Raw genomic sequence first — 15,265 nt, forward strand, 5'->3', positions numbered from 1 at the left:
GAGTGTAACAATTTAGGTAAAATCGTTAGTTATTTATTAGTAACCGAACTAAACTAAAGAAAATTAATTTAAATTTACTGATTTAACTGCCTTGTGGTGTTTTCGAACTCCTGATGAATACAAGAAGTAAATATCCGGAGATATAGGAACAAACAACATCGCTAAGATATAATCCGATCCATATGTACTTTTAATTTCCTCCTTGCAGGCGGCAAACAGTTGTGATGTGTACTTTGCACGCCTTTAGAATATTCTAAATCTCATAAGAAAAATCGATGCATACACCTGGAAAGCAAGACGGACTGCTGAATGACTTTGTAAAAGGGTGCACGCATCAAAAGTACTTTTTACTACCCATTCGAAGCAAGGCGTGTTACGGTTTTCGCTACACTTCTGAGGTGAAAAATGACAATCCCTTGATTTGCTTTCCTATGTGCTTCTTGTCAATTTTTTTTATGTTCTCCTTATCCTCAGTTAATTTGTAAACGAAAACGAAACCGGATACCGAGATAAGCTTCATCAAATAAATGTTCTTCACTAAAATTAAATTTAAAAGGAATAAAAAAAATTAATAAACTAAATGTTTTGAACTGAAATCTGCAACTTTGTGATTGGTCAACTAACTCGTGCATGAATGTAGCTATGACGTCACGTGTCGATAGTTTCAAGTATAGTAAAGCAAACACTCAAAACTCTCGGCTCATTTCTTGCTCTTTCTTTCGAATCTGACGTCCAGAAAGTTGGCTGCTTAAGAGTTCGGAATGCTGTGAATACTTGCCTCAGAAGCTGAACAAAAAACTCTTTATTTCAAAGTAAACTTCTAGCCTCTGCAAGAAGAATTGATAACAAAAGTGTATGCTTGTTGAAACAAATTCGCATTATCTAACTTGGAACCTCTTGAACCCCGCATCGTATTTAATTAAACTAGAGTAAATTTAGTTGATAAGACCTATAAAATATTATGAAAATTTCTATAATAATTAAAACCTGTCACAAGAAAGTCAATAAACAAAATTCAACATGTTTCAGATCTTTAAAAAAAGATTATTTACCGATATTTGACTCATAAGTAACTCACTCACTCACATTATAAAAGGAAATCTACAGAAGCCCGCTAAACTTGCTGCTTTTCCCGCCTTTTTCTAAGCTGAGAAAGCATTTGATTCTCTTGGCTTTAAACCGGGATACTGTATGGCTTTCAATATAGGCAGCACTGCCAATACGAGCAGTGAAAATTCTGCTTTTCAATTCAAGACCTTTTGGCAACTTAAATTGACGGCGTATTTTATTGTCTTTGGAACTTCCTTCGTAGGAAACACTCTGGTCATAGCAGTCCACGCGATTTTTAAAAACAACAACAACGTTAACAACAGAATGAAGGCTTCAAGCAATTACTTTTTGGTGAATATGGCGGTGGCGGATCTATTGGTGACCGTTTTCAACATGCCGGTAGAATTGAAGGCTGTCTTCGTTGGACCAACATGGCTAGTTTCTGGTTCACTGGGGCTCGTGCTTTGCAAATGCTACACTTTTTGCTGGTTCCAGGCAGTGAATGTTTCAACAGGCAGCCTGTCAGCCATTGCGATAGATCGTTTCCTTCTTGTGTTTTACCCTTACAAGAAAATAATTACTCGACGCGCCGCGAATATTATCATTGCTTCAATATGGATGACCGCGTTTTTCTTCACCCTGCCGCTACTTGTAGCCTACCGAATCAAATTCGAAAACGGCGCGAGAATCTGTTATCCAGAATTTGACGGGAACAGCGTATACTTAATTGTCAACTTTGTAGCTTTTGTCGGAACGCCCTTAGCTATAATGAGTATTCTATACACTGCCTTGAGCGTGAAACTTTGGTTAAAGAAACCAGTCGTGAACCAAATGAGAATCTCATCAGCGGGATGAGAAGATGAACAGAAAGATAACTGTCATGTTGATCATGATTGTTTTGACATTTGCACTTTGTTGGCTTCCGTATTGGATCTGCACCATTTACTGCTATACTACTAAGTCTACCCCAGTCTGCCACGGTTACCAGCTTAACTTTGTCACAAAGTTCTTGGGCTTCAGTAATTCCGCATTTAACCCGTGCATATACTTCTCCTTTAGCGAAAGTTTTCGTCAAGGCGCCAAAGAGTTATGGAAGAGATTTCACTGCTCACTCCCTTGTAAACAAGCTGAGATTTTTCCAGCTTCTACTAATACCGAGTCATTGCCAGTGAGGGGTACTGCTGCATTGCCGAACTGAACTATGGGTAGAGAGCTCAAATCTGACTGCGTGTTGACTACGCGTGCGCCATACCTACTTCGTCCCAGGTCCCTCTCTAGAAGTCTTTCACAACAGGCCCCGGGTGTGAAAGCCGACGAACGCCTTACCGCGAGTTAAGGTTCACAAAGTCCACTGAATAAGAGAAATCATTATTCACACCTGACAAATTCGAATTTGATAACCCTGGATTACCTAAATTCAGCGTCAAGCAACCAGGTCCTGGGTGAAGAAACACACTGTGAAAGAATAATACACGACAAGAGAACAACTGCGAACAAGCGAACTGGTGAATTTGTTGGAGAAGAGAAAAGAAAACATTTAAGTAAATAATCCATAGACTCAACGCTTGATTGAATTTAAACATATTTATTTCATTATTCCTAACTAAATTTAAACCACCAGTAATATTTATCCTTGTATATAAAACCAATTTATAACCCCATTCATGTATCACTTCATCAAATCCGTCAGGTGTCAAAGCCAGGCGAGGTTACACAGAGTAAACTCGTCCGCCATATTATTAAAAAAAATCACTGCACTTAGAATGGACAGAGAACAAGATAAATAACCTAAAAACCAACTTATCTCACTAACAGTTAAGGTACCTGAGTCAAGACATCTTAAATGAGAATATTTTTTCCCTATGTCAACTTTATTTTTGGTTAAGTGAGGTTATTTCCTCGAATAATAGGTTGGTATTATGATTTTAATTCGAGCTGAGTTGACATGTTTTAATACTTCATATATTTTCCTCCAAATAAGTGGATCATTATTCGAGCGCGGTCAAAATTCAATCGGGAGGAGGGGGTCGTTATCCGAGGAAGAACGGTACATTTATAACAATTTGTACAAGTAAAAAGTACGATTTTCAAAAACTTTCTTAAAATACGGACTAAAACTCTTGACGTCTGTTTTTATAGCTTTACAGAAACGAGGAACACTTGTTAACTGTAATCCTTCTTCCATTTGGCCGCCCTCGATCACGTGACCATTGTCCAAGTCGAGAAGGTCTTTAAGCCTGCAACCTTTCTCTTGCTGCGAGAGACAGATACTGTTCTCTAATATGATGTAGTCTGTGCCGTGTTGACGTAGAATTTCGAAAACTTCCTTGGGAGTTCGCCGTGCGTAAATTTGATAAACCTAAAGCGGAGAAAGTTGCACCAAGTGTTAGTTTATTTTCATTGAACACCATATCGATAAAAAATTGTCATCACTATAACAAGCGAAAGGCAAAAATTGTAAAATTCTCGCATTATGTTAGGGCTGGAAAGTCATGGGTTCGACTGCTAGGAGCCTCAGAATTTTACTTTCTTAAGCCTGGTTCTCATACGATCGTCCCGATCGTCTCTGTCGCTTCTGTCGCTTCAAAAAGTTTGCTTGCTCCAATCACCTCAGACTTTGTAAACGACAGAAGCGACAGAGACGATCGGGGCGATCATATGAGAACCAGCCTTTAATAGTTTGACTTGAGAACGCTTCTTCATTTATTTGACCTTATCCAAGTCATCATTCCACTTAGAGCAGTTTTCAATTGAGTGTCATAACACCAAAACCAAAATCAAAAGCAAAGTAATTACTCTAGCCAATCACAAAGAACACAGACAATTCAGTGAACCAATCAAAACTCAAAGCAAATAGATGTAGCCGGCACGAAGCGCGGGAAAACGTGCGTGCGCGGGTCACGATTGGTTTTGGTTTTACTTCTGACTGGCTGAGAAAGTGGCGCGAGATTTTTAAACCAATCACTAAGCATAGCAATGCAAAACCAAAGCAAACGCAATTAACTTTCGACACTCAAGTGAAAACTGCTCTATCATTTATCATTATTAGTAATTATGATTTCAAGCGGTTTTTCTTGCAATATAACGGTAATTCATTAAGGTTCAGGCCTCTCAGCTAATTTAGCATCTCACAATCCAACTTATCATCTACACCTACAGCAAGACAGTAAAAATCGCGAGATATCGCACCAACTGTAAAAACCTAAATAAAAACTAATACAGTAGGATATTAAAAAATGTAAATATCTAAATAAAACTGGCTAATACAATGAAATATTAAAAACTAACTAAGATTTAAATATCTACGGACATTGTATTCACAATATCCTCTGGAAGGGAGTTCCATTCATTGATTGTTTGTCGGAAGAAAGAAAACTTTTTAAAAAATGTAGAATTGGTTTCCCTGGGTTTCCTTGTGGGGTTTTGGGGGGTTGGGGGGGGGGGGGGGGGTGGGGAAAAATTGAGGGATTTTTTTAAAATGGGGGGGGTTTTTTTTTGGGGGGGGGGCGGTATCTTTCTTTGCCCTAAGAACTACAAACGTAAAAGCGTGGCTCCCATGGGTTCTTCTTTCATTATTCATTCTTTTATTATTTTTCATGATTACCTGTTTCGTTCGTTCTCTAAGGAACTTGTTCTCATAATGTGGGTGATTCGTGATATGTCTGTCTGTACACAGCTTCACGCCAGCCAGTAGCTGCATGCTGCCCGTGAATGAAGCGTCTGGAGGCGTATTCGCACTAGAAACAAACATTATCCTTTAAAGGGGTTTTGTCATGGATTTTAATAGATATTTGAACAGCCAAAATATATATCTGTGTCGTAAGAAACCTAAACATAATGGTCGATTTTTATTAACAATTGCTATATTACAGCACTGAAACTGTTAACAAGCGACGTCATCTCGTTGAGGATGGCTAGGATGGAAATAGATTACAGTTAAGGCTAAACGTTTCACTTTGTTTCTGTGTATCTTTAAAAACAATCGACATTTATAGCCGTGGTTTGATTTCTATCTGTAAATTAAGATTATATCCTCCTTTGAATGTTCAAAGAGAACAGTTTAGACAAAATTCACCGAAAACCCCATAACGTAACTCCTTTAAGTGAAAAGCTGGAACAGTTTACTACATTTTTTCAAACGTAGTTGACAAATTTGGTGATAGAGTGGACGATTTTACACGGCACATTGCCATGAGTGCTTTTTAACCTCATAAAAGGAACCGCCCAGATAAATGATGAACACATCTTATAAAAGCGTATGACGGAATGAAATTAAATTCGTGATTTGAAAGTGTTGATATACTTCACACTAAGCCACCGTTATTTTCGTCAATTTTTATGAAAAGCAAAAAAAATCAACCGGAAGAGATTGCTTGTTGCCATAACGGTTGGTCATATAACTGCGATTGAACGGTCGCTAAACTTACTTTATCCATTTCATCAGCTCCACCGTGTCAGGATCGTAGAATTCTCTCAGATCTTCAAGATCTTTCAACGCTTTCGGGAGCCGCTACACAAGAAAAAGAAAAGATTTCAAAGAACACTTAATACTCTCAAATGCGGCTTTCAACTAGCCTGTGTACAGCCGCCCCCCTCTTTTTTCAACTTAATTTATCTCGGATTAAAGGTACCGGGAAGCGACGAAAAACAACTCAAAAAGTAATTAGAAGCAAGTTTAACTGCAAACAATAATTTCACACAAACTTTAATGGGAAGGCTTCTACTTGAAACGTTGCTATTTCGGTTTGAAACAAAAAAGAAAAGCAACTTTTGTTCGACAAGAAACTTACATTGGACAGCAAAAGGGCAAGAAGCATCGCAGGAACTATATGGCCCATGACCTTTGCCTGCAAAGTGAAAAATCAAAATAGCCTTCATGACAAAGAGACCGTAAAAAATATATATTATGAGATCAAGAAATACAAGTGAAATCAATGTTGGTAACTTGGAGATAATAAAAAAGTATCCATACGAGCCTAGTGGCCCATTAGGCCAGACCTTATCCCGCTTTCCGTAGCACGAAGCGACTAGGAGTATGTCTACATCCCCCTGGATGGGATGCTACTCCATTGCAAGGTTACCCCCAGTAGTAAATTCACCGGTACCCATTTATACATCTGGGTGAAGAGAGGCACTGTGAGAGTTAGGTGTCTTGCCCAAGAACACAACACAATGACCCCAGCTAGGGCGCGAACCCGGACCGCTCGATCCAGAGTCAAGCGCGCTAACCATTAGGCCACTGCGCCTCCAACTCGGTGATTACACAGTCAACATGATGTTATTCCTCAAGTAATCATGTAACATCTGCCAGTCATTCCAATGAAAAAGCAGCTCGTTATTCGGCAAGGCTGTTGCTAAGTAACATGACACATTCTGTTGATGTCGGAGTGTATGTTCTATTTCTGATTGGATAGTAAAAATCGGAATTTCTACGAGTACGAAGATCTTCCGAGGACTGCGGACACTCACGTAAATGTGTTTGATTCCTATCTTGTTTAGCGCTGCTTTCCAGAAGGATTGGTTACAAAAAACACCTGCGGCAAACAGGCACATGTGCGGTGTCCAAAGAAACTTGAAGCGAAGAGTAGAGATGGCCAGAGCACCAAAGAACACACTTTGGATGGCTTGGTACACTACTTCAGGATGAGAGTTGAGGAAAACAGGACTTGCTTCTTCTGAAGTTTCTTCGCTTTTTCTGCTGAAAAGTCAGTTGAAAGAAAATGTTTAGAATGTCATGAAAGTAAAACAAAAAAAGATGAACAAGCTTCTCTTAATTTGCCTTTCTTACAAAAAATGCTGTACCAGCGGCAGCAGGGGTTCTTAGCTGGACGTGCGTACAGGCGTGAATTGTAACTGGCTATACGTGCGTACATGAAATAGACCTTATGTGGAAAAAAATCGTCTGTTCGCGGGTATAAATTACGCGTCGGTGGAAATCCACCTTAACGCTTCTCTTCTCTCTCCAGTACAGGAACCTTCAATAGAAAATTAAAAACAAACATGGCATTCAGCTGAAGGGAACAAATACTGATTTAGGTGAGCATTAATTTCATTAGATGATGCTGGGCTAACGAGTTACAATCTACTCGGGTCTGAAATCGGAGTTTTCTGTCTGCCAGATGAGCTACCTTACCGGCTTACAAGGCTCATCTGCCAGAGTACACTGGTCATAGGGTGCTAGCGGGCTTGTATAGGGTTCAGTTAAATTAGGGGAATTTTCCCAGTGGCACTTCTTTTTTTTTTCTCTTAATGACTCAAAGAAAAGTGCAACTTACCTCCAGTTAACGAACACTGTATAGGCCAACAGACACAAAACAGCCACAAGGGACACGACATAACACGGGAACACTACGCCAGTGGTTAGTCTGGAGTACATATCCGTGGGAAGAAATTTGAAGGCTCCTTCACAAAGATACAAAAGCGAATCGAAATCCCTGGGGAACAATCAGACAAAAGTGATTAGAAAACTTGTTATGGTCTCTCTCGACACCACAAATCTATCACAAAAGTTTTTTTTCTCATCCCATTCTTATAGTCCAATCAGATTACATCATGAACACTTCCGAGTCACCACATCAGATTGGCTTTTTAAAGACAAAGCGGTGAAAAAAGTTAAGTATTTTAGTATTTTTAAATTAGTGTTTGTAAATGTTATTAGGGGATAGTTTTGACATGATAAAAAAATTTTTTTGTTTTTTTTAAAATGGTTAAAAAAGTGAAAAAAATTTTTTTATCGCGATTTATAACTTAGCACCTTTAATTAACACGACCCCGCAAGCGAAAGCTTTAATTTATATCGTGGATAAATAAAAGGTATCATATCGTATAGTATTGTCTAACTGGCATACCTTCCAATACCGTAGCCAAACTTTGACTTGAGAAACTTAAAGATGTGTTCATCTGACTCTATTCTCATAACAACCTGCAATAAACGACAACTGCAAGTAATTAACTTCCAGATCATAAATTTTTAACTTTTTTAATATTTAAGTAAGGTACTTCAGTAATTGAATGAAGGAGGCACTGTGAGAGTGAAATGCCCAATCTCAAACACAACACGGCAACCATTTTCCCTCAGAGGTGGTATACAGTGCCATAAAGCTGTTTTGCTGCCCATCATAATAATAACCTTTATTTAATCACGATCTGTTTTAAAGCAAATACATGCTTCAACAGAAGAAACCTACTAAAGTGCTCTGCGCTGCACTGTCTACAGAACCAGTCCTGGACCAATCAGATTCAATAACTCTGTTAGAGCGGTTTTCACTTGAGTGTCGAAAGTAAATTGCGTTTGCTTTGGTTTTGCACTACTATGCTTAGTGATTGGCTTAAAAATCTCGCGCCACTTTCTCAGCCAATCAGAACTAAAACCAAAACCAATCGTGACTCGCTCGCGCACGTTTTCCCGCACTTCGTGCCGGCTACATGTATTTGCTTCGAGTTTTGATTGGTTCACTGCATTGTCTGTGTCCTTTGTGATTGGCCAGAGTAATTACTTTGGTTTTGGTTTTACGACACTCAATTGAAAACTGCTCTATTTACAAAAATTAGTACAGTAATACCAAAACATACCTTTATAAGAAAGCTAATTCCTCCAGCCAATAGCAAGACAGCAATAATATTGAGGACAAGTTTAAATACTCTAACAAAGAAATTTTCATTTGAATTTCCTTCACCCTGAAACGCAACCACAGCAAAAACGTGTCGAGACAAAGCAGGTTGACAGACAAGTAACTTCTTGACACTTTAAATTTGTCTTTGCAATATTAAAACATTGCCATTATCTTAATGTACAGTTTGCTTGGCAGGGCAGTTGCATGCTTGTATCAGTTTACTTGTTTTACAATTTTAAAATCAGCAGATAACTTTAAAAGAAATAAAATAAAAATAACAAATTATGTATTTAGCACTGTCTTACAATTGTGGACACTGTAAATAAATAAACGAATATTGCAAATCGAACATAAACTTGTTAAAAACGCCAACTGGCAGGAGGCTAACCAGTTGGCTATATTCACAAAGTGTAGAGGAGTTGAATTCGGGACGAGTGAAGACAAATCCATCTATTGACAGGAAGGTGGATTTGAATCCGGGGTCTCCAGATTACAAGTCCAGAACCCTACCACTAGGAGGCCACACCGCCTCCAGGGCCCTTGCCCATCAAGCAAGTATGAAAAAAGTCACTTGGCCAGCTGGAAAATTTACTTGTCTGGAAGGAACTAACAGCATTTTTTCAAGCCCCGCATCACATAAATGGACATAACTGCACAAACGGAAGTAAAACTCACATGAAAAGTCATGAGGACCACTGAAGCAACAGCAAAACTCAGCGCAAGGGAACAAAGAATCATGTCATTGACAAACTGCAGGATGCACACACTGATCAGGGAGCCAATCACTATCAAGTAAAGACTACGAGCCTGAAACAATAATTAAAATACAGGATAACATTTTTGTAACAAATGCATGGACAACATCAGAAAATACTGAATTGCATTGAACTGCAGCTAAAAACAGTAAATTGAAAGTCTTCTTGAAGCAACTGTGAATCAGTTGCAATTTCAGAAAGGCTTATAACTCAATTTTTTTTCCTGGCCATCAGTGCAGTTGATAAGTTGCTTTAAAAATCTTGTACCTCAAGTCTTCTTTCTCTGCGCAAGCTTGACAAAACAACTGCTGGTCAAGGGGAATGAAGACTGGTGGGATGAGGTTGGGTTGTTTTGCTTCCCATTAAAATTTACGTTTGTAGTAATATATTGTTTCCAATTTCTCCTTACCTTGTACTTGGGAATAAAGCCAAGTGAATAAGTTCCAAAGAATGCCATAGATTCCAGCAAGAGAATGAACTGAGCAAACTGCCAGACTAATGTGAAGAAAAATGTTGAAACTGCTATGCCCACCAAGCATATTGTCTGGAAAAAGACAAACAAATTACAATTGACAGGAAAAAATTAGATCCGACTTTGACACTTTGCTGACAGACACTGATGCAACACTTACTGTGGGGTGTAACTACCAACTACCAACCCCCCCCCCCCCCCAGTACTAAACTTATTTTTACCAGGTTGAACATTGATCTGAAAATCTTTCAGTTTGTCACTCTTGGAAGTGCTACATGTCACTTTAAGTACACAATGCCAGGATTTAGAGGCCTTATATTTGGTGGGAAATTGTGTTTTGGAGGAGGTGGCAGAAAATTAAGGTACAGAATTTGAGACAATATACCGTAAATGTTGTTTATACCCCCCCCCCCTCCCGACACTCCCCGCTTATAAGCCCCCCACCCCCAGTTTATAGGCTCGTTTACCTGTAAACAAGAAAAAATGCATCCAATTGTAAGCCCCCCTAGATACAAGCCCCCCTCTGCCCGAAGACAGTGCTGAACAGGCTAAATGTTGTTTTATTATGCATTTTTGACTCAAAAATGCATTTCAATCAACACTCATGTGGCTCATTTCGAAAAAAGTTTTGAATTTTGCTTATATTAGTCCTTTCCGGATAAAAACCCCTCCACTTATAAGCCCACACAAAACCCCTTACGAAGTAGTATAAGCCTAGGGCTTATAACCAGAATTTTACGGTATCTAATCAGAATAATTTTTTAAAGAGAAATAATACCTGTGCAAGCGAAGAAACATTTTTCTTGAAAAAGAAGGTAATAAATGCAATCTGTGCAAACAGGAATGGAAATCCAAAACTCTCACGAAGGGGAATCGTAAATGATATTCTTGTAGTATCATCCCTGGAACACAATGGAAAAATACTTAGTTTTGCTTTAACATATCAGTGGACCACAGAGGCAGTTCTTCAATGGCCGGGTGTCTGGCCTCAGAAAGGAGGAGTGGGCTGAGGAGGGTCACGAAGAACTTGTTTGCCAGATGGTTTCCAATAAGGGAACAAATATAAAAGGCAGGAAAACTTTTAAACACTTTCTAACAAAGGTCTGTTCTCTTGATGAAATTACTTACTTGTTAAAAATGTAAAAACATGCTGAAAGCAGTCCAGCTACCCAAGAACCACTCAATATCCAGGATGACGCAAACAAAGACACCATGTACATTCCATGTAAGCCAAAGATAGTATCGATATAAAAATAGACATATTCAACTGACCCCTTGAAACAAGAAAACAGAAATTAAAACTTTTAACATAAAGGAACAAGTTGCAGGGACACTTAATAGCTTTCCACATTGCTACAATGTGTCACAAGAACTAAAACCCTGCTATATTTTCTTGCCTTCATACATGCTGTTATTTCCCCTTATAGCCAGCATAGCTTGGCATTCTAGTCAGTCGGGGAGAGTGGGAAATCGCGTGCGCGAACAAAGCGATGGCAGAAGGCAGAAGGAAAGAAAGAACACCAGCCGCCAGACGCCTCTTAAATGGGAGAAATCTTTTGAATTAGCGGCCTCCAGAGGCTGCTAATTCTCATTGGCTAAAATCGCTTATCTGTCAGGACTGTGATTGGTTCGTTGGCTTTAATTTATTCCAAATGACTCATTCGCATGCACGCAACATTCAGGCCGCTCAATTAGCATGTGACAAGTGACGAGTGAAGCAAAGCAGTGTGAATTACACATGGATGCTATTGCAGGCAAACTTCGGGATTTACATTTAAAAACCGAACAAGAGCAAGTGGTGAGAAATCTGTATCTGGGAAAAGACGTCCTTGCCGTTCTGCCTACTGGATTCGGCAAGAGCCGCATTTATCAAGCGTTTTCTTTACTGAAAAGCTGTGAAAATACCGTTGCTACATTGATTGTCATGTCACTCCATTAACAAGTATTATTGAAGACCAGTTGGCCGACTTGCGCTAGTCGCGAGGTATTCGTGCTGCTGTGTTGTCTTCTTTAAGTTCAGCTGAATTAGGAGAATGCAGTTTATAGAAATACTCTGCTCAGAAGAGGAAGTAATTACCAAGGAGTTTACCAGTCTTCTCTGGAGGCCGCTAATTCGAAAGATTTTTCCCGTTTAAGAGGCATCTGGCGGCTGGCGTTCTTTCTTTCCTTCTGCCTTCCGCCGTCGCTTTGCTCGCGCGCGCGATTTCTCGCTCTCCCCAACTGACTAGAATGCCAAGGTACGCTGGCTATTCCCCTTATCATGTCACAGACGTGTCCCTACAGCATGTCGTTGAGTCTCAGGAACCTTTTGTGATGGGTTTTTCATCATTCACATTAATACTAGTTTACCATTGTTACCACTAGGGATACTAAGAAAATTTGCTCAAGGCATACTGGTATATCATAAGGGAGATGGAGTAGTTGTTACTCAGGCTAAATCAAGTGTAAAATAACCACTAGATAATTTGATGGCTTGGTATTTCAGCTTAACATTCATTTGGCTATTTTGTTAACTTTTCTGAAGGAAACAAAAGTTTTATAGGGGCTTTAGACCATTCTAAGGATATGTGAACAGCTAACATAATTTGTGGCTCGCTAAAAATACTTTTTTCCTTACAAATTTAAATACCGGTATATTATACATTATAATAACCCAACAAATTAATTTTTGAACTGCAACCAAGGATGAGACATATTAAAAGTGTAAAATAGCGTTCTCTGGTTCCCCCATAAAAAGTTAAGAAAAAGAAGTTCAAAATTTACCTGTATTGGTAAAATTCTGTAAAGTGCTGCCAGGATAACTTCTTGATAAATATTAAATCTCTCTAATATGTTAATAGTCCTCAGATGCTCTGTTTTGTTGTCATGCATAACATCATAAATACCTGCAACATAATTTGCATGAAACGACAGTTTAAAAACATTTATCCTAGGCTTACTCTTTGGTGGATTAAAATTCAGCCAGTTCTAAAAATTGCTCAACAACAGGTTTTGGCTTACCTTGTAAAAAAGATGGTGCTAATACAATCTGCTTATAATATGAAAAATATAATCCAGACTCTGTCCTGAAGGATATTTCTCTCTCTAGTTGCTGTTTTAAGGAAACAATCAAAAGAATAACAGATTTGAAATTTTATCCCTGTATCAGCTATTTATCTTAAAAGTGAAACCTTGTCAATGTGGGCAACAAAGGCATGTAACTGACAAGGGTGGCTTCACATTTAATATAGACCGAGACAGATGACCCAAATTCTACATGTATGTGAAGTTTGAACAACACACATTATATTTAACAGCATTTCCACTCTACTCCCCCTCCCTTTAACTCTATACCAAATAAATAATAATAATAATAATAATAATAATAATAATAAAAAAAAAAAATTTTCCTGTTAGGTCTGAAGAAACTGTTCTAGAGCTCAGGTATGAAAAAGATAAAACCTAAAAAAATGATATAATTTAACACTCTAAAATAAGATAGGGTTTTTAGAAATTGTGAAGAATACCCCTGTCAAAACCTGGAGAAATAACTGTTCACCTTAGGGGCCAATGTAAATAAATTGAAATTAGTAAAATCCTCTCACAATTACCAACATTGTTGCTAGGCTACAAAAATATTGGTTTAAAATGCAGCCTTTGTTAAACAATATAAAAAAATCTATAAAGATTATTTACTATTCATATGAGCCGAAGTTTAATGTGAATTTATCTTCAAAGACATCTGGTGTTAGAAGGCATTTTGGATTCTTGTTGCTCTTTCATAATTTTTTTCTCTGTCATTCGATCCCGATTCAAGAAAATTAAAAAAGGTCATTTGAATAAAAAATATTTTAAATAAAATCATTCAGAATTTAATATCAATGATATTGAACTGCTAACAAAAGTACAATATTACATTTAAAAACAGAATAGTGCATGATTCACGAGATATAAAGAAGAAATGCTTTCATTTCAATCAATGCGAAGTGGAGACGTAAACGCATTTTTTTCACTCAACCAGTGAAGTAACTCGACCAGAGAAGACAGTTTTATTCATTCGATTCCTAAAGCGGAAGTCCGGCGATTTAAACTTAATGGCATCCCAAATCGTTGGTTGAAATTAATTTGACTTTTAAAATACAAAATGGGGAATAAAACGTTTGTCTAATCAAAGAAACAAGCAACTGTTTTCCTTACTTATATAATTTCAACAGCTGAGTTGAAATTGAAAATGGCGCACACTTTGAGCACTAAAAATATAAATTAAGGTACTAAGAAAAATAATGAAAAGTGAACTTACACCAATATTGGAAAACCACATATCATTCTCGTGAATTTCCCGTACATATAACGCGTATTTCACTCCCACAATCAAGGCGACTGCTACTCCAACAAGAAAACTGGCATAGCTGAACCATTGATCTCTGGCTTCCTTGCGCTGCAGTTCCGTGATGTGGCCTTTCGTACTCCCATTCGCATGGGACGCATGCCGATTCTTGTCTTTTCCCGGACCAGCTCGCCTTCTTCGCACTTCGGACATTGTGAAGCTAAAACAGACATTAAGAAGCAATGAACAAAGTTGATTCGACGCAAAATTGAGCTGGAAACCCTCGATGCCAGATATTTGTATTTGAAAACAACAACTCGATATCGGCGCATGCGTGTACTCCTTCTATAATTTCGCGCCACGTTGGAATAAATACTCATTATGCGATTTTTTTTTCAGCTGAAAATAAAACATCCGATCTCTTCCTGCGTTGTCGATAGAGACCTATGCGTCCATCACCTAATCCCGGATTAAGCAACTTTGCTAAACAAGGAACGCGATAAACAATTGCTTAGACATTACAACCGGACATTTGAGCACGCGACCTGTGAGAGTGTTTAGAGAGAATAAACTGCTAAACTCGCGTAGATACAATAAAAAGATTAATAATGAGATTCACAGCTGAATAATTTTATATACATACACTAATCCTGGGTAGAAGGTCCTATAATGATCGCAGCGTCCAGAAAATACTGTATCTTCCAGGATAGCTAAAGAATCTTGCACGCGAATTAATTCCAAATCGGATCAGCTCACACGAAGACCTCGTGTTATAGCTCCGGAATGGGACCCCATACCGTGCAAGACAAAATAGTTCGAGAAATTTGTGTAACAATACAAATTTTCCGCGTGTATTCTTGAATGAAGCACGGTCTTTCTTTCTTTTAACTAGAAAAAAAAAACGGTGTACCGCAGAATCAAGATTGCTGAAACAAAAGATCTTTCTTCCAGACGACAGAACTATCCGGCTGACCCGTTGGAAAGGCGTAGGGCAACCAGGGTATTTTTTTATGTCGGCCGGGATTAAGCACAAAACGGAACAGTCAGGACACCAGTTTAAAAGATTGCC

At 38.4% G+C, this 15,265-nt stretch overlaps 2 protein-coding genes across 3 annotated transcripts; one reads left to right on the forward strand and one right to left on the reverse strand.

Moving 5' to 3' along the window:
* The first annotated feature begins 1,374 nt into the window (after positions 1 to 1,374).
* LOC144657880 (G-protein coupled receptor 83-like) lies at positions 1,375 to 2,641 on the forward strand. Its single transcript, XM_078518237.1, has 2 exons — positions 1,375 to 1,896; positions 1,928 to 2,641. Exons 1-2 carry the CDS (start codon positions 1,375 to 1,377, stop codon positions 2,246 to 2,248), a joined length of 843 nt encoding a protein of 280 aa, XP_078374363.1. The 3' UTR covers positions 2,249 to 2,641.
* On the reverse strand, positions 2,620 to 14,738 carry LOC144657330 (protein C-mannosyl-transferase DPY19L3-like). Of its 2 annotated transcripts, none has more exons than XM_078517669.1 (15): positions 14,170 to 14,738; positions 12,891 to 12,981; positions 12,654 to 12,775; positions 11,019 to 11,164; positions 10,669 to 10,792; positions 9,828 to 9,962; positions 9,339 to 9,470; positions 8,623 to 8,727; positions 7,899 to 7,972; positions 7,326 to 7,484; positions 6,520 to 6,745; positions 5,841 to 5,897; positions 5,478 to 5,560; positions 4,655 to 4,787; positions 2,620 to 3,409 (listed from the first exon to the last, which is right to left on the reverse strand). In XM_078517669.1, the coding sequence occupies exons 1-15, from the start codon at positions 14,407 to 14,409 to the stop codon at positions 3,104 to 3,106; spliced, it is 2,133 nt and encodes a 710-aa protein (XP_078373795.1). In that variant the 5' UTR covers positions 14,410 to 14,738; the 3' UTR covers positions 2,620 to 3,103. The 2 variants fall into 2 exon arrangements, with proteins under 2 accessions (XP_078373795.1, XP_078373794.1); XM_078517668.1 differs by having other exon boundaries at positions 6,520 to 6,748; positions 14,170 to 14,735.
* Positions 14,739 to 15,265: the final 527 nt, after the last annotated feature.

This window comes from Oculina patagonica, chromosome 6 (assembly GCF_052425735.1).
Source record: "Oculina patagonica isolate OP01 chromosome 6, crgOcupat, whole genome shotgun sequence".
Classification (NCBI taxonomy): Eukaryota; Metazoa; Cnidaria; class Anthozoa; order Scleractinia; family Oculinidae; genus Oculina; species Oculina patagonica.

Excerpts from the sequence above, each read along its gene's own strand:
- LOC144657880 (XM_078518237.1), top strand. The coding sequence starts at position 1,375 with ATGAAGGCTTCAAGCAATTACTTTTTGGTGAATATGGCGGTGGCGGAT. Across the intron at positions 1,897-1,927 it reads ACCAAATGAGAATCTCATCA|GTCATGTTGATCATGATTGT; the intron begins GCGGGATGAGAA and ends AGAAAGATAACT.
- LOC144657330 (XM_078517668.1), bottom strand. The coding sequence starts at position 14,409 with ATGTCCGAAGTGCGAAGAAGGCGAGCTGGTCCGGGAAAAGACAAGAAT. Across the intron at positions 11,165-12,653 it reads ACAGAATTTTACCAATACAG|GGGTCAGTTGAATATGTCTA; the intron begins GTAAATTTTGAA and ends TCTTGTTTCAAG. Across the intron at positions 7,485-7,898 it reads TTTGGCTACGGTATTGGAAG|GGATTTCGATTCGCTTTTGT; the intron begins GTATGCCAGTTA and ends ATTGTTCCCCAG.